At 40.2% G+C, this 24,494-nt stretch overlaps 2 protein-coding genes across 2 annotated transcripts; both read left to right on the top strand.

The window, feature by feature from the left end:
• The first annotated feature begins 11,507 nt into the window (after window positions 1-11,507).
• LOC122096753 (tubulin beta-4B chain-like) lies at window positions 11,508-16,665 on the top strand. The gene is made up of 4 exons (XM_042667317.1): window positions 11,508-11,556; window positions 11,893-11,901; window positions 12,411-12,518; window positions 16,589-16,665. The coding sequence occupies exons 1-4, from the start codon at window positions 11,508-11,510 to the stop codon at window positions 16,663-16,665; spliced, it is 243 nt and encodes an 80-aa protein (XP_042523251.1).
• A 1,051-nt stretch (window positions 16,666-17,716) lies between these two features.
• On the top strand, window positions 17,717-18,079 carry LOC122096752 (tubulin beta chain-like). The gene has a single exon (XM_042667316.1). It carries the CDS (start codon window positions 17,717-17,719, stop codon window positions 18,077-18,079), a length of 363 nt encoding a protein of 120 aa, XP_042523250.1.
• The last annotated feature ends 6,415 nt before the right edge of the window (window positions 18,080-24,494 follow it).

Here is a 24,494-nt window from a genome sequence, read left to right as displayed (position 1 = left end):
CCCTCCCAAAATTAGAAAAATATATATACAAGATGCAGGGTATGAAAGTCAAGTGCAGTGACAAAAGGGAATATACCATAGGGGGAATAATATACAAAGAAAACCAAACACTTACATAACATATCTAAAACAACAACAACAACAAATGAGCCCGAAGATATAGTAATTTGTTTTTATAGGATAGTTAGTCTAAAACTCCCTAGACATCTTAAGTTTGGACTATTTCTTTTTTCTGCCAGTCCTGTGGTTTGAACTTAGGGCATTCTACCGCTTGAGCACCAGAGCAACACTTTGAGCTTTTTCTGAGTAGTATATCTTATATACAGTGTCATAACTTTCCAGCCTAGGAAGGTTTCAAATAATGATCCTTAGTTCTCAGCTTCCTGAGTAGGCGTACAAGTATGAGCCACCAGCACCTGGCTTGAATAATCCCATAGTTTTAACTACAGCTGTTTTCATATCCCCTACCAACAATGCTTTCTGATACTTTTTAAAGTTATCTCTAAATAGCTTAGGAAGGAGTTGTTTGATCATTGTTTAATCATTTTTTTCACTTTCATCTGTATATAGTAGTTGCACACACTGAGAGGTTTGATGGAGTTACTTCCACACACTCATATGATATACCTGCTCACATTCATCCTGACTTCCCAGTGCCCATCTTGACTTCCCAGTGCCCAGCCTGACTTCCCAGTGCCCAGCCCTTGAATTCAAGGCCCAGAGCCACTGTGCACATGCAAACATTCACAAAGACAAGATAAACACACACACATACACACACACACACACACACACACACACACACACACACACACACAGCAGAGCAATTAGCAAAGGTTATACTGTGGATCAGGAACTGCAAGGAAACATGGGAAGGTAGGTTGTCTTTTCCCAGTTTCTCTGTCTTCCTCCATTCTCTGCTTTTCCTCAGAACAACTCAAGCCCTCCACACTTCACTTCTGTTTGTTTTGAACACCCTGAGCCTGGCTTCCAATATGCCATTCATAGGGAGCTGCCCTTGCCTGGATAGATGGTCCTCAAAGTAAGCAGAGTGTCTCAGGTTATATTTTATTTTTCCATTTGGAGTGTGAATGCAGGCCCCGAGACCATAAGCAGCATCTTGAAGTGTATGGACAGCTGTATTGAGCAACAAGACTCACCTCAGAAAACAAGCAGAGGAAGTGGGATGCAAAATACACAACCTGAATCAATAGATATAGGTTACTGAGAGTCAATTTCCACATTAATGGAGTGAATACAAGGGTGAGTCCATTTGAAGAGAGGTCTCCAACAATTTTATGGGACTCCATGGACAAGCCTGGCAGGAAGACACGTGTGTGTGTGTGTGTGTGTGTGTGTGTGTGTGTGTGTGTGTGTGTGCCTGAAGGCTGGGCAGGGGCTCAGGCTCAGGCTGAGTGCAGCCTGCCCTTATGCCTTTTTTGCTTCTCTACCACTTCATCCACAGCTCCACTTCTGGCTTTTTTGGTAGTTGATTGGAGATGAGATTCTGACGGACTCTCCTACCAAGGCAGGCTTCGACTGTGATATTCAAATCCCAGCCTCATGAGTAGCTAGTATTAAAGAAGTGAGGCACTGGAACCTGTCAGGAATACTCTTAAATACCAGAGCTATTCTTAGGGAGACAGGAAACACCTCAGTCCAAAAGATGGTGTTGTTTTCATGTTTTAAAAGAAAAAATGCACTCAATACTAAAATATGAAGTAATATTGAAGGAAAGAAGACAGCAAACATTCATAAATCTGGGGTTGTGAAAGCCCATTGGACATAAGTCTTTCATATAGGAATCAAAATAATATCTAAGTGGCAACATTGAGACTCACCCATGTGGTCACGTGAACTGGTTAAAGACCTATTCTCACACTGACATACCTTCAAAAGTCTGGGATTCTTCTCTGTGGAAGATGTTTCCCAGTCACACTTGTAAGTCTCTTAGTTCTGTTTTTCACACTTCTCATCCTCATTCTTTGTATTCACCAAGTATCTTCTCCATTGCTACTCCAGAAGATGCTTTCAATGTCACTGTAGGGATTCATCTAGTAAGAGAAACATGTTTGAAGAACTTTAATACTTATATTAATAATATCATTACTAATAAAGAGTAATATTCAAGAACTACTTTAAGATAAATAAAACCTGATTTGGAACACTTATGTAGGTTGAATGTTAAATCTGATAACACACATATATTCCTAGGCCATTACAAATCTGTAGGTACTGCAATCTTACAATACATATGTTTTTAGAAAGAAAAAGTGTTGATAATATAAGCAACCCAGTAGTTGTTGAATAAGACAAATACAGTGAAGACTTCTGTTGAGCTAGTACACACTGTTTCATGCTCTGAAAGCATCACCTATCTGTTCTGAGAGCTAGTCAGGCTTAAGTAGGACACATGCTTCCAGATGAGAGACCTGCCTGGCATTCACTGCCTAAGTCCATTCAGGCCCACAGCCCTATAGGCAATATAGAACAACCTTCAGAAGAGTCGTCCTGTCGTTAAATCTCAAGCTTCTAATCCTAACTCATCACCAGACTGATGTCTGAGGATTGTACTTCAAAGTCACCCTGGGCAGCAAAGTCTGGAAGACTCTTATCTCCAATTAACCACAAAAAACCCACAGTGGGAGAGATAAACTTAGAGCAAGGGAAGGGGTGTAATTGTCTCCCCAAAATGTATTCATTACCTGACAACTGTTTAATTTCACTGGCTTAACTGTTACCCCTCTGAACATCATATTCCTATTAATATTTAAGGATTCAGGTGGACCTGTTGCAACAATGAGAAGTACAAAATGTCATGTCAAAACCAGCTTTACAATGTCGGAGGGGGGGGAGGGGGAGTATGATTGGGTGGGGGGGAGGGAGGAGGCTGGGAAGGGAGGTGAAGGGTAAACAAAGGAGGAGGCTGCAATGCTTGGTAAGAAATGTATGCATTATCCTGACCATGTAATTGTAACCCCTCTGTACAGTATGTTCTCAAATAAAATAAAATAAAATTAAAAAAAAAAAAAAAAAAAAGAAAACGAAAGATGAGGCTGGGAAGGTGGCTCAGTGGTAGAGTGCTTGCCTTGCATGCATAAGGCCCTGGATTCAATTCCTCAGTACCACATAAGATGAAAGAAAGCTGGAAGACATGCTGTGGCTCAAGTGGTACAGCACTAGCCTTGATCTGAAGAGATGAGGGACAGTGCCCAAGCCCAGAATTCTGGCCCATAACTGACAAAAAATAAAGAAAAGGAAATAAAAAAGGAAGATGGTTGCTGCCAGACTCAGTGGTCAAGCCTGTAATCCTAGCTATTCATGAGGCTGAGGATCAGTGATTGAAGCCAACTTGGGTAGGAAAGCCTGTATGAATTTTATCTCCAATTATGTACAAAAAAAATCTAGAAGTAGAATTGTGGCTCCACTGGTAAAGCAGTAGCCTTGAGGGAAAAAAACATAAACTTCAGGGATAGTGTCCATTTCCTGAGTGCAAACCCCAGAATGGCACAGACTAAAAGAAGGAAAGACACTATGAACTTGGTTTATCTGTACCTGAGATGTCTTTGTTATAGATGATTATGGACTGAAACTCTGAACAGGGCATACTAGGTCTGGCATTTTTTCTGCACAGGCTGTGTGCACAACCATCTTAACTCCTTCGCTATTCTATAGTTGCAGGTTGCATTGTCTTCTCACCGTGGAAGAGGTCCAGTATTTACTTTCCCTAGGGTACCTGCTTTCTTGTCCTCTGCTCTTTACTCATGGACAGCAGCATTTTAACTGAATTTGCGAGAAATGGGTGAGATGGTGGTGATAATGCCCAGGACCAGGTGAGCATTTTGGTGATGACTGGGCATGGTGTGTCATTTTTATCAATATGCTGAGGGGCCGTGGACATGAAGAGGAGGCCTCAATGCCTCCTGGGGTCATTCAGACTACACAGATATAAGCCAGTTAATCTTCCTCTCACTTTCCCAGCATGGAGTTATGGGCCCTGCCGGTCAGGGAACTCATGTCCAAGTATGGACAGCTAGCCACACAACATCCAGTTGTGATCTCTACATTGTTACTGCATTGCGAGCAGTGCAGCACAAATCACATAGAGCATGTCTAAATCATTGAAGGGATGGGAAAGTGGTTCTATATTATATGGACCAAGCCAGACAGAGAACACCATACAAGTTCCTTTCAGAGACCCCACTTCTGTTCAATGGCCAAGAGAACATACAGGAAAACCTCCAGAAGGAGGAGCTATGTTCCTAACCTGGACCCTTCACTGCATGATTTCCCAAAGCTTATGGACACAGTGAAACTAAATCTCTCCAAGATCAGGCACTAAGTCTCTCAGAGACCATTGCCCACATTTGTGAGGAGCACATAGAAGGTAAAATGGCCTGTCAGGGAGGGGAATAGCCACAGAGTGTCTCCGTGAGGTCTCTGGCATCCAGTATTCAGATAATTTGGGAAAGGTTATGAAACTTATTTGGTATGGATAATGAATCATTGCAGCAGGTGGCACAGAGGATGGGAAACCGAGTTGGAGTACATGGGTCCCATCAAGTCCCAAGATGTGCAGATCTACCATCAAGAGAGCTGGACATTGTGTTGGATATGTTACATGACAGCCTTTGCTAATGCCAGGTCTTAGACACGTGTTATACTACAGCGACTCTGCTGTCTACTACCACAAATGCATGGAAGAGAGATAGAAACTTGATACAGTTGCTGACATCACCAAGATCATCCTAAGGAAGAACTTGATGGACATTATCATCTGATTGTGTGTGGGATCTGGGGTGGGGGTGTGTGTATGTGTGGACACTAGGAATTCGACTTTGGGCCTGTACAGTGCCCCTGAGCCACTTTTGCTCAAGGCTTGTACTATAGCTCTTAAGCCACAGCTCCACTTTCAGCTTTTTTGATATTTTATTGGAGTCTCACAAGTATTTACTTACAAGATAAACTTTAATTATGAGATGAAATGATTTTAAGGATGATATACTACTATGCAAATGCAATAAATAAAAATGGGAGGCAAAAAGACACTGTAAGGACTATATAGGAGGTTTTGTGAAAGCGATGAAATTATATCTAAAAAAAGTATTATTAGTGACTAAAAGCAGCAGTGCTAAATTTTTTTGTCCTGGATAAAAGAATGCAGTCAGTTATTTCTGTTTAAATGTCTAATATTATTTTTCTTTTTTTACTGTTTGTAAACCATACTATTAATGTAAATAGATGTAGGAGACTCAAGCTGAGCTGTTGAACCTGGAAAAGGTTTGAGAGGTTGGAACACCACCTCAATAGTACTCAGAAAGCTGAGAGCTGACCATGGAAAGGTTAAAAAACAGCTCTGTGAAGTAAGCCAGGCCTAAAGAAATATAGGTCCCATAGTTTCCCTTATTTGAAATAACTAGTATATGTCTGAGACAAACAGAAACTGTCAGACAAGTTGATGTTAGGTGAAATGAACCCCAAGATAAGGATTCAAATGTTTTTTTTTCTTTCTTGTGATTGTTTCCAACATATTTATAAAATGATTTCTTTGTTGCTTTGTATGTACCTCCCCCATGGTATTAGCCCTGTTTTCACTGTCTTTGATATTGGTATAATTTGTGGAAGGGAAGGGAAAAAACAAATTGTTTAAATAGGGATACAGGTGGACCCATTGCATCAATGAGATGTACAACATGGTATGTCGAAAAACGAACTTTACAACTTTGGGGCGGGTGTAGAAGGGGCGGGGGGAGGGGTGGGAGATGGGAAGAGATGGGAAGGGAAAACAAAGGAGGAGGCAACAATGCTTGATAAGAAATGTACTCATTATCTTGCCCATGCAATTGTAACTCCTTTGTATGGTATTTTCACAATAAAAAAATAAATCAATCAATCAATATATAAATAGGGTTACAGGTGAACCCATTACAACAATGAAATGTATAAGATGTTATTTCGAAAAACGAACTTTACAACTTAGGTAGGGGGAGAGGAAAGGGGGGTTGAGAGGGGAAGGGATGGTAAGGGGAAACAAAGGAGGAGCCAACAATGCTTGATAAGAAATGTACTCACTATCTTCCCAATGTAATTGTAACTCCTCTGTATGGTATTTTCACAATTTAAAAAAAAAAACAGCTCTGAAGAGAGTTAAGCTATTGGCTCCTTCCATAGTGCTTCAAAGGCCTTGAAATCTGGGAGGTAAAAGAATTGACAACTTAACCTAGGAAGCTAGATAGAATAGACCAAATGTCTGGATTTTCTCTGGATTGCATTCTCCTTTCTCAAAACAAAAAGGGAACCAGTGTTTCTCACTCATTGTGGTGGTTCTGATTGCAATATAGAAGCTTCATTTTTGCTTATATCCATGGTAACCTTCCCAGTGTGAATTCAAACAAATATGATTGCTTGTGTGACCTGGGGCCCAGGTGCCAGTGAGCCTTGGGGCTCCGGGTCCTGATTGATTTTTTTTCTTTTTCTCTATACCTGTTTGTGTTTTCTAATTTTCTTCAGCTTGGTATCCCATTGCACTGCCTTGGGTTGCAATTAGCAACAAATACGAATATTCTTGAGTTGTAAAACATAAAAGACTTACAAACTTTCTTATCCCAGATGGCTTCAAACCACAATCCTCAGATCTAAGCCTTTTGAGTAGGATTACAAGCATGAGCCACTGACAACCAGCATGCATCTGAAGACTTGATGTCAGTGAGATCTTTCTTGGGGAACGTCTGCACATCTCAGTCCTCCTCAGCTCTGTTCCTTCCTGCTGCCCAAACAGAGTCAAACACTTTCTTTTTTTTTTTTTTTTGTCGGTCGTGGGGCTTGAACTCTGGGCAAGGGCGCTGTCCCTCAGCTCTTCAGCTCAAGGCGAGCGCTCTACCACTTGAGCTACAGCGCCACTTCCGGTTTTCTGGTGGTTTATTGGAGATAGGAGTCTCACGGTTTCTCCTGCCCGGGCTGGCTTTGAACCGCGATTCTCAGATCTCAGCCTCCTGAGTAGCTAGGATTACAGGCGTGAGCCACCAGCGCCCGGCTAGAGTCAAACATTTTCACTCCTTTGTGTTCAAAATCCTTGAGGTTAGTGAACTGACTTGCCTGCCATGTACCTCCTTTCTGTAAATACAATAGTGGGTTTTACTCCTTACCATCGATTAATTAACTAAATTCACTTGGATCCACACAGAAGTGACATGTCCTTTTCTGGATTACACACTGTACAACTAAGTTTTACTTTATCTAATAAAGTTAACATAACTTACCTTGTTTGAGGGTTCTTAGTTTCCCATATTTCTTCCTTCTCATCTCTCTTTCCTTTGCACAGAGGAAAAAACCATTTGGAATTGTGAAGAGTGAGTTTTTAGTCATTCTCTGAAAAGCTTTGCCAATGGATCCTGATTTCCAAGTCATGAGCAACTGGCCTGTAAAGCCTTGTTCTTTAATCTCTCCTCAGCTGACACAAATGACCATATATATCTAAAAAAGGCTTTGGGAAATGAGTTCAGGTTATCAGTCAGGAATCCTTATTACCTGGTCACTGCGCATAAGTTGTTTTTGGTTTTTTGTTTTGTTTTTTTTTGAATAGATCAAGCAGTGTGTACAATTTATTAGTACCAGAATTAGACGTCCAAGTATTTTTTTAATTCAAGGCTAGCAGGTTCTCTTTATTTTTTGGTGGTAAATAGGACAGAAGTGTCCCACAGCAAGCCAAGGGCACTACACAGTATCCTCAAATCTGAGGACTGTGGTTCACAGCCAGCTTGGGCAGGAAGTCAATGAGCCTCTTATCTCCAACTAATCAGCAAAAAGAATTGGAACTGTTGTTGAAGTGGTAGAGCAGCAAAATTGAACATAAAAAAGCTAAGAAAAAGCTAAGAAAAAAAGTAAAAAATAAAGCTAAGTGAAAAACAGATCTAGCACTAAGACAACCACAATATTTTTTTTAAAAAGTGGAAGAGAGCACAAAGAGTCTTAAAAATGATAAAATTAACAAGAAACTGGTGGCTCACACTTGTAATTCTAGCTACTCAAAACACTGAAATTGAGCATTCCTATTCCAAGCCAGCCTGGAGAGGAAATCCCATTGCGTGTGTGTGTGTGTGTGTGTGTGTGTGTGTGTGTGTGTGTGTGTGTGTGTGTGTGTGTGTGAATGTGCGTGCGCGCGTATGAGTGTGTGTGTGTTCCTTTCTGTGATATGAAGTACAAGTTTTTGTTTGACCATTTCCAATCTTTTGGAGGTTAATTTGAGATAAGAGTCTCATGAATGTTCCTTGTCCCCTGACATTGAATCATAATCAGTATAATTCAGGACCCTGTGGGAGTGTCTATACTTACCTCCTACAAACCACCAAAGCCAAAAAATGAACCAAATTGCAACTGTTACTAAAGTTTTAGAGCATGCTACCCTTCAGCAAGATTAGTGAGGCCCTAAAAAAAAGACAGGGAACAAACAAATGAATAAATGTATGTGAAGAAAAAAGGGCCAATTAGTTTTTTTTTAAATATAGACTCATACCTTTAATACAAGCTGAAATGTAAAGATCAGAGTTCAAATCCAGCCTGGGCAGGAAAGTCCAACTAACTTCTTTTTGAGTGTGCTAGACATGGGCTTGAAGTTAAGGGTTTTTACTCAAGTTTAAAAATACTACTTCCTGTCTCATGTGGTTCATTGGAGATGAGACTGATGGACTTTCCAGCTCAGGCTGGCTTCAAACTGTAATCCTTAGATTTTAGGATACTGTGTAGTGCTTTGGTTCCCATGGGACTCTTATCTGCTATTAACCACTAAAAGAAAAATAGAGGCAGAAGTTGAGCTGAGGCTCAACCAGTAGAGCCTGCTAGCTTTGAAATGAAAAACAAAATACCCAAAACAAAACAACCCTCAGCGAGAGTCACTAGGCCTTGAATCCAAGCCTCCCCACTGCAAAAGAAAAAAACCCTTCAGGAGTTGAGTTTTTGTTCCTGCTAGCTTTGAACAAAAAACAAAAGGCCAGAAATCTCATCGACAGTGAAGTAGTGTGGCCTAAATGTAGAGCCTGGTAGTATTGATGTAAAAAAAGAAACAAGCCAGGTGCCTCTGGCTCATGTCTATAATACTTGCTACTCAGGAAGCTTAGATCTGTGAGTCACATTTGGAAGCCAGCCTAGTCTAAAATGTTCCCTGGTGACTGTTTTTTCCAAGTAAGTAGAAGTGGCACTGTGTCTGAAAGTAGCAGTATGCCTGCTGTGTCCCTGACGGACAGTGCCTAGGCACTGAGTTCAAGCCCCACAACTGACAAAATCAGTAAAATGATTAATTTAATAAATGCTAAGCATAAATCGGTAGGACCTAATAATAAAGGACATGAACTTTGAAAAAGTGGGAAGGGACAACCAAATAAATGAAAAGGTGCAAAAAGGAACATATTAAGGCTTTCTAAATCAAAACTGTAATTCTACCTGCTCAGATTACTGAAATCTGAGGATTGTGGTTCAAAGCCAGCGCAGGTAGGAAAGTACAGGAGACATATTTTACTGTGTTCAGTATGGGGTCTTGAACTTGCTATGTTTTGCTCATGGCTAGAGGTCTACTTCTTCCTACCTCTTGATGGTTATTAGAGATAATTGTCTCATTGACTTTCTTGCATTGAGCCATGATTCTCAGATTTCAGTCCTCTCTGTAATGCTCTTGACTTGCTCTTGATATTCTAATCTCCTATTAACCACAAAAAATGCAAAAGTTGAGCTGTGGCTCAAGTAGTGAAACCAGCTTCTATTAATGTAAAAATAAATAAACCTCAAGGAAAGTCATTGTGACTTAATTTCAAGACATAACAACCACCACTCAATTAAAAAAAATAAAACTCAGTCACTGTGACCTGAGTTTAAGCCCTAGAAAGAGAGCTACAAAAAAGAAAAACAGCCTGTAGTTCACCTGTGGTCAAAGTTGTAGAGCATGGTAGTTTCAAGAGAAAGAAAAAAAAAAACAGCATAAGAACCAGCACCTAAGAACAAATACCAAAAACAAAGAGAGAAATAATAAATAACTGAAAAGGTGAAAGAAGAGGTAATTACAAATTTGTAAATGTTGACTCACACTTATTATTATGAATTCTAAGGACACTGAAATCTGTAGATCATGGTTCAAATCCATCCTGGTCAGAAAAGTCCATGAAACTTTCTTCAGTGTGTTCCATAGAGGGACTTAAACTTGAAGCGTTTTGCTCATGGCTACAGCTCTACTATCTTCCACCTATTAGGTTGACTGGAGATAAAAGTCTCATTGACTTTCCTTCCCAGGCTGACTTTGAACTCTGTTCCTCAGATTTCAAGCCTCTCTGTACTGCCCTGGACAACCCATGGGATTCTTGCCTCATATTAACCACTTAAAAAAAGGCAGAAGTTTAGCTGTGGCTCAAGTAGTAGAGCCATCTACCCTTCAGTTAAATAAGTAAATCAATAAAACCTCAGAAAGAGAGGAGAAGAATGAGTGTGAAAGACAGAACATCTTACAGTAAGCAAAAGGAAAGAAATGTAAATATCACCTGGAAGAAATTATTGTATTATCAAAGCTTATAGAATTGAATTGTCAAAGCTTATAGAATTCACAAACTTTATCGACCATGATAATGACAATTTGCATTGTGAAGGTTAAAATATGTTTGTGACTTCAACTAAATATCACTATTCTACAATATTCTGAAATAAGAGAAATTTAGGTAATCACCTAATCTCAATAATAGTAAACATCTCAGAAAGAGTCACCAGGCCTTAATTTCAAGCCCTAACACCAACCTACCTAACTCCGGCCAAACACACACACACACACACACACACACACACACACACACACACAGAACAGGAGCTGAGTTCTCACACTCGGAGCAGAAGCCAAATGAAACAAAAAGTAGACTGTAGTAGACCTATGGCTTAAGTAATAAAGCAATCTACTTTTAAGAGAAAAGAAAAGAAAACCTGAGTATGAAGGCAGGGCCCTAAACCCCTGACTCTTCCCAGAATGGAAAGTGGATCAGTCACGGAATCCAACAGTTTGTGCTTGCTCTTGGGATCACAGCTGAAAGTGCCCCTTCAGTTCTAGGGCCTCCAATCAAAAATTGAATGTAGGCTTCTGGAACAAGTACCTTGTGTAGAGGAAGCCCCTTCTCTTGCTTCCTGGATCCCAGGGTTCATCTTCTTTTGTGAGTCAGGGTGGGGAGGTGGGTGGCAGTGTGACAAGAGGTTCCAAATAGAGTGGCAACTGTGCTAATTGATTTGAGGCTGACAGCTGGATGCCAAAGCTAAGTGGTAACTGGTAGCTTTCTCTGATTACCCAGCAGTAGTGAGACTGAGTTGGAGCACCTGCTGGCTCTGCCTACCAAGTCCACCCCACCGCCTCTGCCCCTGTAACAACCAGAGTTTTAAATGGGGATCTGAGTTGGCTGTGTTAGATTCCTGCTCCCCAGCCCTACCTGTTTGCCTCTGTGTGCACCAATGCTGAAGACACACATCCAACTGCTCTGCAGCCCTACACCATGAGGGAGATCGTGTACATACAGGCAGGCCACTGTGGCAGCCAGATTGGCACAAAGGGGAGGATGGCACTGGCCTAGGATCCTATTCTCAAATTTAAGGGGATGAGGAGGAAGAGGATGGTGTTGTAGGGTGGAGGTGGTGGTGGTCATGTCTAGGCTGAGGTAGGTGGGGCTTCATAGTAGTCCCTAAATTCCTGGAAATCAAGTCCACCAGATAGCTTCCCCAATTTCCCTAATTTGTGTGGCCCAGATGGGTGTGTTTTTTTAAGCAAGGCTGGGGTGGTTTCAAATCCCTTGCATGTCTTAGTCTTACCTTAGACTCAAGTCATTGTACTTACTTTCCTGGGAATAGACTAATGCATTTTTGGTCAGGTTTGAATGAAAGGAGTGCAGTGTCTTTGAGCTGACAGATACAGAGGATTCCCTTTTTGTCAACTGATGAGTAACTGATAATTGAGAACAGTTCTTCCACCTTAATGCAAATTTCTCTGAGTTTTCATGCTCCCTTAAGTTGGGTGTTTTCTAAATCAGTGGTTGTCGGTGTATGCTCTGAGGACCCTTGTGGTTCTGGAGACCCATCTAGCTGAGTCTTCAAGTTACTGCTTTGGCAATTTCATGTCCATGTAAGGCCAGGTTCTCATCATAGAATCCAAACAGAATATGGTATCCCACAAGATGGAATACTCATAGGAGAACCTAGATGGTGTCTATTCAGCCAGATAGCAAAGAGATTAACAAAACTAAAATACCATCAATTTTTGTCCTTTTTTAAATTTAGAAAATCTAATTTTTTTTACAAAAATATTTGTGTCAACAGGACTTGGGTTTCTTATAGTTATTTTAAAATCCATTGTTTGGACAGCTAACATTCTATGCCATAATACACTTCTATTTCCATCTCAGTTTTGGGAAATCTAAGCGATGAGCACAACATTGACGGCCCTGGCAACTACTATGGAGAAAGTAGCGTACAGCTGCAGAGAGTCGAGGTGTATTACAATGAGGCAGCTGGTGAGTGTCTCCCTCTGGCTTCCAATACCGTGGCAGAATAAGTCCCCGGGGAATACTAATGACAAGGTAGGAGTTCCTGCCTTTCTTAGGGTGGTATTGTAGTTCGAATTTGGGGCCTCGATCTTGTAAGCCAAGTGCTGGATCCACCTGAGCCACTCCACCATATATCTTGTTTTAATTTTTGAGTATACTCTTGTGAATTTCCTCAGGAAAGCCTTTTACTGAATTCCCCCTACCTATACTTGCTGACTAGCCACACCTGGATTTTTTTTTTTTTGGTCATGGGGCTTCAACTTTGGGCATAGGCATTTTCCCTCATCTTTTCAACTCAAGACAAGCAGCTCTACCACTTAAGCCACAGCGCCACTTCTGGTTTTCTGGTGGTTTATTGGAGATAGTGTCTCACCGTCTTTTCCTGCCCTGGCTGGCTTTGAACTGTGATCCTCCGACCTCAGCCTCCTGAGTAGTGAGAATTACAGGCATGAGCCTGTTTTACATCATTAAAAATGAGACTGCCTAAATATGTATTCTAAAACAATTGATAAAATATAATTTAAATACCATTCAATTCCATTTTGTTGTGTGCTAGTCGTCCTTCTAAGCTCAAGGCCTGGGCAGTGACCATGAGCTTCTTTTGCTAAAGGCTAATGTTCTACCACTTAAGCCACATCTCCAGTACCAACTTGCGAAAGACCAGCTCGGCCGGAGCACTGGGACCGGTGGGACAAAGATCTCGGTATAGGTGGGCAAGGAGTCTACGAAGTGACAAACAGACACAGACTCAAAAGAGTTGAATCTGAGTGTATCTTTATTGAGGAGAATTAACATTTTTATACAGTGTGAGATTGTGACATAGATTTTTTTGTTTATTTAAGCACGTAATCAATTTTTAAGAAAAGCAAAGCATTGATGGATTACATGAAAATTGATGACTATCCCACCAACTGTTTAAGCTAAGTGATGTGAAACAAGTCAAGCATATAGGTAAATAGAATGCGTCATCTATTCAGCCTTTTTATGTTTACTAATTAACAAACCTAAGACAGGGTTGTACTTATATTGTACTCTTTTTATTTTTTTCATATATTTTTAAGTCCCTTTGAAACTATCCTAAAAACCACTTCCAGGTTGAGTCAAACATTCTCCGTTTTCTATAATTTTAATCCCAATATTTGTTCACATAAATTTCTAATTATTAATTTAAACTATCTTATTGTCGTTTTAATAATAAACACAATAATGGTCTAGATCTACCTAATCTTTGCACAAAATCTAATGAGTTCCAAAATACCTTTTTGTCTTTTACATTAATCTATCTACTTACATCTTTATCAGCTCCTGTATAAGGCAATGGTTCATCAGTCGGTTCAGGAAATGTGATGTCACTATCTTTATATTTTGTGAGAAACCACCATCTATCCCCTATAATGTAAGCTGGACTAAACTTAATCATAACTGTTGGGGGAATCTTTCTTTTCCTTTTATTATCAGGGGTTCCTATTTTTAGAACTCTTTGAGCTTCTGGGATAACTCCTTCTAGCTTAGTTTAATTCATTAATTCTGCTTGTTTTAACATATCTGGAAATTTTGTTTTTATATTTACTATGCGTGAGCCACAAAACCACTTGTGAAGTTGTAGGAGTTTTGGAGGTAGCATCACATCAGACGATAGATTGATTGGGGCATCGCCCACATTTAATCTTTGGTCCTAGTCTTTACTATTTAGAGAAGCTATCTCTATTGGACTGGAAAGAAACAACATGCTTTGTTCGTGGATCAATAGAAAAATAGCCAAAACGAGAATAAAGGCAATGAATGTACAGCCAAGAAGAATATAGGTAAGAATAAAGTAAGAATAAAGGTAGAGGATATAAAGGTGCAGCCGAGTGTATGGGAAGCCTTGAACCAACACACTCTTCCTGCAGGCATGCTTCCTTGAAGGTCTTTGTCTAAGGTGATATCTCATGCAGATTCCGCAGGAGGTGGCATGGCACCAAATATTTCAGGTAGTTTCTTGGAGAGGAGAGTCTCCCAGAATTTCCTGCCCCAGCTGGCTTCAATCTCCGATCCTTAGATCTCAGACTTTTGAGTAGCTAGAATTACACCCTTCAGGAACCAGAGCCCAGTTGCATTGCCCTCTTTAAAATACAGATTAAATTTCTAAAAATCATTTTGAAATTGAAAATTTTAAAATTTTAAAGAGGGATGTTCAGTCACTAATATATATGTGAATAGTCCAAATCACAAAGCATAAAGTGTCTCACCCTGAAATCTATAACAGTTCTGGTCTTGAGCATTTTGAATATGAATACTTAGCCAACAACCAATTCTTTTTAAAGTTTTTAAAGTAAAAAACATTGCTGTGATGTAGAAAAACCCAATAATAATGTGTAAACATTGCTTTTAAATGATTCATATTGTCTTTCCTAATACAAACAACCTAACTGAAGTCTACAGAGTAGATTTTCAGTTTTTGTAACAGTCAATGTGAAATTCATTTAATTTTATATAAAGAGTTTCCATTCTACATTATTGTATACAAACAGAATCATAAATAATTGGTTCTCCTGTGTAATAAACCAATGAAAAAGTGCAAACAAAAGGACAAAGCTATCTAATGTATTGGAGTTTTATGGATCTATATTTTGGGATGTCCTCACCTTGGTATTTTGTGTTAATATAGTTTAAGTAAGATATATGACTTTAATCTTGTAGTTCCTTGGTTAAGAGTCATTGTGTGGGATTGTGTCACTCGTATGAACAGTATTTTATGTTGTGTCTTTATTAGATCCTGTGTATCAGGCAGGATAGGATGGCCAGTTTTCTTCATGTGATTGTTTAGGAAAGGGGACAGTCTCAAACTGATGTTTATATCATTTTAACTGATGTCCCTTTTGACAAATCAGGTTAAATGGCAAATTGCAAGTAATTGTCCAAGGTTGCTCTGAGTATTTGAATACAGGGAAATGTGCTATTTGATAACAATTATTGAAACATTATAACACAAGAAATATGTATTTTATGTATTTTTCCCAGGAAAGCATTATACTTGAATTTCCCCTACATCTACTTGCTGAAGAGCTACACCTGGCTCTTTTGTTTGTTTGTTTGTTTTGTTGGCAGTTGGGCTTAAACTCTGGGCCTATACACTGTGCCCCAACTCTTCAGCTCAAGGCAAGCAGCTCTACCACTTAAGCCACAGTTCCATTTCTGGTTTTCTATTAGTTTATTGAAGATAAGAGTCTCACAGACTTACCCTGCCCAGACTGGCTTTGAACAGCGATCCTCTGATCTCTAACTTCAGAGTAGCTAGGATTATAGGCATGAAGCACTGGTGCTCAGCAATTAGCTACTTACTTGAGAAAGGTAATTGGGGAAGGGAAGGGATAGTGGGAAAACAACAAAGGAGTGTGTAACAATGCTCGACAATTAATGTTCTCATTTCCTTACTCTGGTAACTGTAACTCCTCTATACAGCACCTTTCCAATAAAAACAAAATTAACAAAAAAAGAGAAAGGTTCTTGCTGATAGGCAATGGTGACTCACACCAGTAATCCTAGCTACTCAGGAGGCTGAGAAATGAGAATCATGGTTCAAATCCAGCCTGGGCAGGAAAGTCCCTGAGACCTTTATCTCCAATAAACAACTCAGAAAACTGAAAGTGGGACTGTGCCTCAAGTGATAGAGTGCTAGCCTTGAGCTGAAGAGCTGAGGGACAGTGCCCAGGCCCAGAATTCAAGCCCCATGATGAACAAAAAAAAATATTGTCTTCTTTCTTTTGCCCCATTAGACTCAAAGCCTGATGCTCATCTTTGCCTCCTGAGTAGCTGAGATTTCAGCCACCATGCCCAAAGCAAAGGAATGAATATTCATGAAAATAGACAACTGCCAACGTCCTTAAAGTTGCTGAAGCCTCTTGCATGGGGGTTCATGCTCAAGATATCTTTTCTGTTTCCATGTCTGAAATGCTGTAATTTCTGTAATGAATGCTGAGAGCCACTTAGAATCATAAGCTCTGCCCCTAAGTTCCTTGTCAAGTATAGGCCTAAGTCAACTCTGGTTCCCACAGCCAACAAATATGTTCCTCGGGCCATCATGGGGGACCTAGAGCCTGGCACCTTAGACTCAGTAAGATCGGAACCATAGAGTTTCAGACCAGAAACTTCATATTTAGTATGTCATCATGGTCCATGGAAGATGGCTAACAGGCACCCCTCTTCCCTAACATCCAGGCACTACAGTTCCCAGTGGTGAGCTGAGCCTTTATCCATCTAGATGTCATCCTCACCTAAACCACTTATTTCAGTCATATCATGTCCCTGGCCACTCAATCAGCACAGATAAATGCCAGTCTGCAAGCAGCCTCTGAAGGGAATGAACAGCGAGCGAGCAAGGAAAGCTTCCAACAAGGTTTCAGCGCTGATGGCGATTTCAAACGCCTGGCAATAATAGGGAACGACTTCAGGACTTAAGTGGTAGAGCGCTAGCCTTGAGCTGAAGAACTGAGGGTCAGCGCCCAGGTCCAGAGTTCAGGCCCACGACTGGACCCCAAAAAAGAAAACATTTCCTTTATTCCACCAAAGTGTATCTAAAATAATAGCAAAAGTTGCTCAGAAGAGCCTATAGCCTTCACAATGCAAATAGCACAGTCATTATTCCTGGAGTATGTGTCTCATCATGTCTTTGTGTCTGATAGGCCAGAACAGGGCCAACAGCCACTACACAGAGGGAGCCGAGCTGCTGGAATCAGTGCTGGAAATGGTGAGGTGGAATGGTGTGGCTGTTTCCAGGGTTTGTAGCTGGCCAACTCCCTGGGAGGTGGCACCAGGTCAGGCATGCGCACCCTGATTCTCAACAAGATCTGAGAGGAGTTCCCAGATAGAATCATGAACACCTTCAGGGTCATCTCTTGCCCAAGATGTTGGACACTGGCACCTTAGACTCAGTGAGATCGGAACCATTTGGCCAGAGTTTCAGACCAGACAAATTCATATTTGGTATGTCATCATAGTCCATAGGAGATGGCTAACAGGCACCCCTCCTCCCTAACATCCAAACACTCTAGTTCCCAGTGCTGGGCTGAGCCTTTATCCACCTAACCCTATCATCTTCACCTAACCCTACAATATCATCTTGTCTGTCCACCAGTTGGTGGAAAATGCAGATGAAACTTTCTGCATCGACAACTAGACCCTGTATGACATCTGCTTTCACACCTGTGTGTGACATCCCCCTGCATGGCCTCACGATGTTGGCCACATTCATTGGCAACAACACGGTCATCCAGGAACCCTTTAAGCACACCTCAGAGCAGTTCAGTGCCACGTTGCGGCACAAGGCATTCTTGCACTGGTACACGGGCGAGGGCATGGACGAGACGGAGTTCACTGAGGCTGAGAGCAACATCAAAAACCTGGTGTCCAAGTATCAGCAGTGCCAAGATGCCACTGCTGATGAGCAGGGGGAATTTGAAGAAGTCTTGTGGAGGAAAAGGTCTAAGACTTCCCATTGCCAGCAGTGCAACAGGAATGCCAGAGCCTGCCTACTGCTTCTCAAATGAATGGTGCTTTCCTGAGCTACTGTTGTCCTGCAGTGGGACCTTGCTATGTATCATCATGCTCAGCCTTCCCTGTCAGGAATTCACAGACGGTAAATGTAAAAATGCAGATTTCTTTTAAATACTGTTGTTTAAAAACCCTATTTATATAAATAAAGAAGTATACATTTTCTTTTAATTTAATTTTATTTTATTTGTGAACAAACTGTACAGAGGGGTTACAATTACATGGGCAGGATAATGCGTACATTTCTTACCAAGCATTGCAGCCTGATCCTTTGGTATACCCTTCATATCCCTTCCCAGCCTCCTCCCCCCCAATCCCAATCCTTCTCCTTCCCCACTTCCCCCCCCCCCACACCAACGTTGTAAAGCTCGTTTTGGACATGACAACTTGTACTTCTCATTGTTGCAACTGGTCCACCTGTATCCTTAAACAACTGGTTTTCCCCCATCTCCACAAGTTATACTGACATCAAATATAGTGAAAGCAGGGGTTATATTGTGGGGGAGGGACATACAAAGCAACAAAGAGATAATCTTATAAGTGCGTCAGAAACACATGCATGAAAGAAAAAAACATTAAAATACATATCTAAGGGTTCATTTTCCTGACATCACATTATCTGACCTTTTCCGCTTGACTCATACATATACTAGATATTGCAAATAAGGGAAACCATGGGACCTATGTTTCTTTGGGCCTGGCTTACTTCACTTAATATAATTTTTTCCAAGTTTTTCCATTTCCTAACAAATGGGGCAATGTCATTCTTTCTGATGGAGGCATAGAATTCCATTGTGTATATATACCATATTTTCTTGATCCATTCATCTCCTGAGGGGCATATGGGTTGGTTCCATATCTTAGCTATGGTTAATAATGCTGCAATAAACATAGTTGTGCTGGTAGCTTTAGTGTGGTCTTGTTTGTAAACATTTGGGTAAATGCCCAAAAGTGGGATTGCTAGGTCATAGGGGAGTTCTATGGGAAGTCTTTTGAGGAACCTCCATACTGCTTTCCAAAGTGGTTGAACAAGTTTACATTCCCACCAACAATGAAGTAAGGTTCCTTTCTGTCCACATCCCCTCCAGCATCTGTTGTTGTTAGAGTTCTTGATTTTTGCCGTTCTAACTGGGGTGAGGTGATATCTCAATGTTATTTTGATTTGCATTTCTTTTATGGCTAGGGATGTTGAACATTTCTTCATGTGTCTATTGGCCATCCTTCTTTCTTCTTCAGAGAAGTCTCTCTTTAAGTCTTTCGCCCACTTATTTATTGGGCAGTTGTTTCTTTGAGGATTTGTTGTTGGGGGGTTTAATTTTTTGAGTTCCAAGTATATTTTAGATATGAGACCCTTGTCCGTTGTATGGCTTGTAAAGATCTTCTCCCAATCCGTGGCCTTTCTATTGATCTTGCTAGCTATGTCATTTGCCCTGCAGAAGCTCTGCAACTTTATGCAATCCCATTTGTCCAACCTTTCTTTGATTTGTTGTGTTTCCGGGTCTCTATTCAAAAAATTTCAGCCTGAGCCAAGGAGACCTAGGGTTTCTCCTATTCCGTCCTGTAATATTTTCAGAGTGTCTGCTTTGACTTCAAGGTCTTTGATCCATTTGGAGTTGATTCTGGTGCAGGGTGATATATAAGGATCTAGCTTTAGTTTTCTACATGTAGTTAACCAATTTTGCCAGCACCATTTACTGAAGAGGCTGTCTTTCTTCCATTATATTGTTTTAGTTCCCTTATCGAAGATTAGATGGCTATCGGTCTGTAGGTTCATTTCTGGGTTTTCAATTCTATTCCATTGGTCCTGAGGTCTGTTCTTATGCCAATAGCAAGCTGTTTTGATTACTATGGTTTTATAGTAGAGTTTGAATTTGGTATTGATATTCCTCCAGCAGTGTTCTTTCCGATGAGGAGCATTTTTGCTATTCGGGGTCTTTTATTGTTCCATATGAATTTTTGGATTGCCTCTTCTATTTCCTTGAGGAATGAGGTTGGAATTTTGATAGGTATTGCGTTGAATTTGTAGATAGCTTTGGGAAGTATTGCCATTTTCACGATGTTAATCTTTCCAATCCAGGAGCATGGGAGGCTTTGCCATTTTTTTAGTTCTGTGATGATTTCCTTTTTCAAGATTTTAAAGTTTTCATCATAGAGGTCCTTCACTTCTTTGGTTAAGTTAATTCCTAGGTATTTTATTTTTTGTGGGGCTATTACAAATGGAGTTGCTTTCCTAATTTCAGCCACACTTTTCTCATTGTTGGCATACAGAAAAGCCATTGATTTTGGGGGGTTAATATAACCTGCTATTTTGCCAAAGGTTGAATCAGCTTGAGTAATTTGGGAGTGGAGTCTATGGGGTCCTTTAAATACAAGGTTATGTCATCTGCAAAGGGAGAGTTTTATTTCTTCTTTCCCTATTTGGATCCCCTTTATGTCTGTATCTTGTCTTATTGCTGTAGCTAGGCATTCTAATACTAGATTGAAGAGAAGTGGAGAGAGTGGGCATCCTTGTCTTGTTCCTGAGTTAAGAGGAAATGGCTTTAGTTTTTCAACATTGAGTATAATGCTGGCTGTAGGTTTGTCATATACAGACTTTATTGTATTGAGGAATGTTCCATGGATTCCTAATTTTTCCAAAACCTTCATCATAAAGGGGTGTTGGATCTTGTCGAATGCTTTTTCTGCATCTATTGAGATAACCATGTGGTTCTTATCCTTGCTCCTGTTGATGTGATGAATAATAATAATTGATTTGCGTATATTGAACTAGCTTTGCGTCCCTAAAATGAATCCTGTTTGATCGTGGTGTATGATTTTTTGGATGAATTGTTGAAGTTGATTGGCCAAGATTTGGTTGAGAAGTTTTGCATCAATATTCATCAAAGAAATGGGTCTATAGTTCTCTTTCTTTGATGAGTCTCTGCCTGGTTTTGGTATGAGGGTTATGATGGCGTCATAGAATGTGTTCGGTAGTGAGCTTTCTCTTTCAATTTCATTGAAGAGTTGGAGGAGAATTGGTGTGAGCTCTGCTTTGAAGGCCTTGTAAAATTCCGCTGTAAAACCATCTGGTCCTTGACTTTTCTTAGCTGGGAGGTCTCTTATTGCTGTTTCTATTTCAGTGCTTGATATGGGCCTGTTAAGATCGTTTAACTCATCTTGGTTTAGTTTTGGCATGTCAATATTTGCTAGGAAAAGGTCCATTTCTGTCAAGTTCTCAAACTTATTAGCATAAAGTTTTGAGAAGTATTCCCTTATAATGTTCTGAATCTTGGTTGTTTCCATGGTGATGTTTCCATTCTCATCTCTGAGTTTATTAATTTGGGTGTGTTCTCTTCTTTTTCTGATAAGATTTGCTAAGGGTCTGTCAATTTTGTTAAGTTTTTCGAAGAACAAACTCTTTGTTTTGTTGATTCTTTCTGTAGTTTATTTGGATTCAAATTCATTTAATTCTGATTTAATTTTGATTATTTCTTTCCGTCTACTGGATTGGGGTTTATCTTGCTGCTCTTTTTCAAGGAGGTTTAGATGTGTCATTAAATTGTTAGTTTCAGATCTCTCCAATTTGTTAATGTAGGAGCTCAGAGCTATAAACTTGCCTCTGAGTACTGCCTTTGCTGTGTCCCAGAGGAGCTGGTAATTTGTGTGTTCATTTTTGTTGAATAGCATGAACATTTTAATTTCCTTTCTAATCTCTTCCATGACCCACTCATGATTCAGCAGTGTGTTGGTCAGCCTCCATGTGATGCCGGACTTTCTTTGGTGGCTTTTGTTGTTGAGTTCTAATTTTATTCCCTTGTGGTCAGAGAGGATGCAAGGTATAACTTCAATGTTTCTGAATTTAGACAAGTTTGCTTTGTGGCCTAAAATGTGGTCTATTTTAGAAAACGTTCCATGTGCTGCTGAGAAAAATCTGTATTCTGATGCTGCTGGGTGAAATGTTCGGTAGATGTCTGTTAAGTCTAGTTGATCTATGCAGCTGTTTAGATCTGCGGTTTCTCTGTTGAGTTTTTGCCGAGTTGATCTATCTAGTGGGGAGAGTGGTGTGTTAAAATCCCCAACAATTAATGTCTTTGGATCTATATGGGATTTGAGGGAAAGTAGTGTTTCTTTGATAAATTTGGGTGCTCCATTGTTTGGCGAATAGATATTTAGAATTGTAATATCCTCCTGAATGAGAGATCCTTTAATTAGTATGTAGCGACCTTCTTTATCTCTTCTCACGAATTTTAATTTGAAGTCTATTTTATCTGATATTAGGTTTGCAACTCCTGCCTGTTTATGGTGGCCGTTTGCTTGGCAGATTTTGTTCCAGCCTTTAACATTGAAAATGTGTTTGTTTTTACGGGCAAGATGTGACTTCTGCAGGCAGCAGATAGAAGGGTTTTGCTTTTTAATCCAACTAGACAGTCTATGTCGCTTAATTGGAGAGTTCAGTCCGTTAACGTTAAGAGATAGGACTGAGAGTTATTTGGGAGTTCCTGCCATGTTATCCACCTTCTTGGGGGCTGCGAAAACTGGGTGCTTCCTATGGTTCTTGGATTCTCAATTTGGGTGCAGTTTCTTGGCCTTTATTGCGGTCTTGTTGGTTTTCTATGTGTAGGACATCTTTAAGAATCTTTTGTAGGGCTGGTTTGGTGGAGATGTATTGTTTCAATTTTTCTTTGCTATGGAAGGTTTTTACTTGGCCTTCAGTTATGAAGGAGAGTTTAGCTGGGTACAGTATTCTTGGTTAATAGTTGTTTGTTTTTAGGGCAAGGCATACATCATTCCAGGCTCTTCTTGCTTTGATTGTCTCTGCTGAGAAATCTGATTGGTTTCCCTTCATAGGTGATTACCCTTTTCTCCTTGACAGCTTTAAGGATCTTTTCCTTGGTCTGAGTTGATCCTGTGTGGATTATAATGTGACGGTGGGATGTACTATTCTGGTCTGGTCTATTTGCGGTTGTAAAAGCTTCTTGTATCTGGATAGGCCTATCTTTTTGTATGTTTGGGAAGTTCTCTGCTAGGATACTGTTAAACAAATTTCCTAGACCATTAACTTCTGTTTCTAGGTGTTCCTCTACACCCATTATCCTTAGATTGCGCCTTCTGATGGTGTCTTCCAGGTGTTGGATAGATCTATCATATTTCTTGGACTTGTCTTGGATGGTTGTATGTTCTTTCTCTATAATATCTAGACTGTCTTCAATCCCTGAGATTCGATCTTCTGCATGGTCTAACCTGCTGTCAAGACTCTCTACTTTGTTTTTTATCTCTTTACCTTCTAATTGGTCAGCTTTGATGGCTTCAAGTTCTTTGTTGAAGCTCTGTTTTAGGTCTTGTATGAATTTCTTTACTTGCTTAATTTGGTGTTCAGTGTTTGTTCTCAAATCACTTAGTTGATTGGTTATGGTTTCTTTGGACTACCATTCCTTCTGTTGGGTTCCATTCAGCATTCCCTTTGTGGTCTCCCTGACACCCTTCAGCTCTTTGTTAATGGATTCCATGAATGACTTTAGTGATCTTTGTGTATTCTCTACCTGGTCTCTCAATTCCTGTATTACTCTTTGATTAGCTTCCTCCCGTTCGTGGTATTCCTGTATTTCTCTCTCCTCCCATTCATGGGATTCCTGCAGTTCTCTTTGAGCGTTCTCAGCCTGCTCACGCCATTCCTCCCTTTCTCTTTGAGTATTCTCAAGTTGTTCACGCAAATCCTGTATCAGTTTTTGAGGAGCTTCCTCACGCTTATGATATTCCTGTATAAGCTTTTTGGATGCCTCCTCTCTCTCCCTTTCACGCTCATACAGAGTCCTTTGTAAGTTGTCAAACTTCTCATTTATCATGTTTGCCAGCAGTGTTTGTAGAGCTATTTGGGAACTGTCCTCTGGATTATTCATTATCTGTTCTGACCCCTGATTATCAAGATTGGGAATTGAGATATCCGGATTTGCCATTTTTCTTGTGTTTTCACGGCTTACTCTGCCCATTTGAGATGAAAATAGCACCAGTTTTGTGCTAGAACACTATCTTAAGGCAACCATCAATCAAAGTTTGCATTTGTACAGTCAATAGTCTACAAATACAATCTAGTTCAACAGATACAGCTATTCAACATCAAACAACTATATGTTAATGGGCTTCGAACCACAGGGAAGAATTTGGAAAACCAGAAATTATTATGGTTAGGGAGAGATGTGGGTAAAAAATAGGAATAGATTGTTGTGGGGAGGCACAGGGAGAGTTAACTATGTCCTAATCCCAATGCAGGAATTAGGTTGGGTAGGATGCAAGTAGAGAGAGAGAGAGAAAGAAGAAAGGCAAAGGGAAATGAAAAGAGACCAGAAAAAAATAGAAACGTAAAAGTTAATATTATTATGGAGTATAAAAGACCATCTATTTAGAGAGGAATGTGAGTATATTAAGTGATGGGAA

This window comes from Dipodomys spectabilis, unplaced genomic scaffold, assembly GCF_019054845.1.
Source record: "Dipodomys spectabilis isolate Male_0828 unplaced genomic scaffold, ASM1905484v1 ptg000388l, whole genome shotgun sequence".
NCBI classification, from domain to species: Eukaryota; Metazoa; Chordata; class Mammalia; order Rodentia; family Heteromyidae; genus Dipodomys; species Dipodomys spectabilis.
Note: the sequence above shows the minus strand (reverse complement) of the source record. Positions and strands in the feature narration are given on the sequence as shown.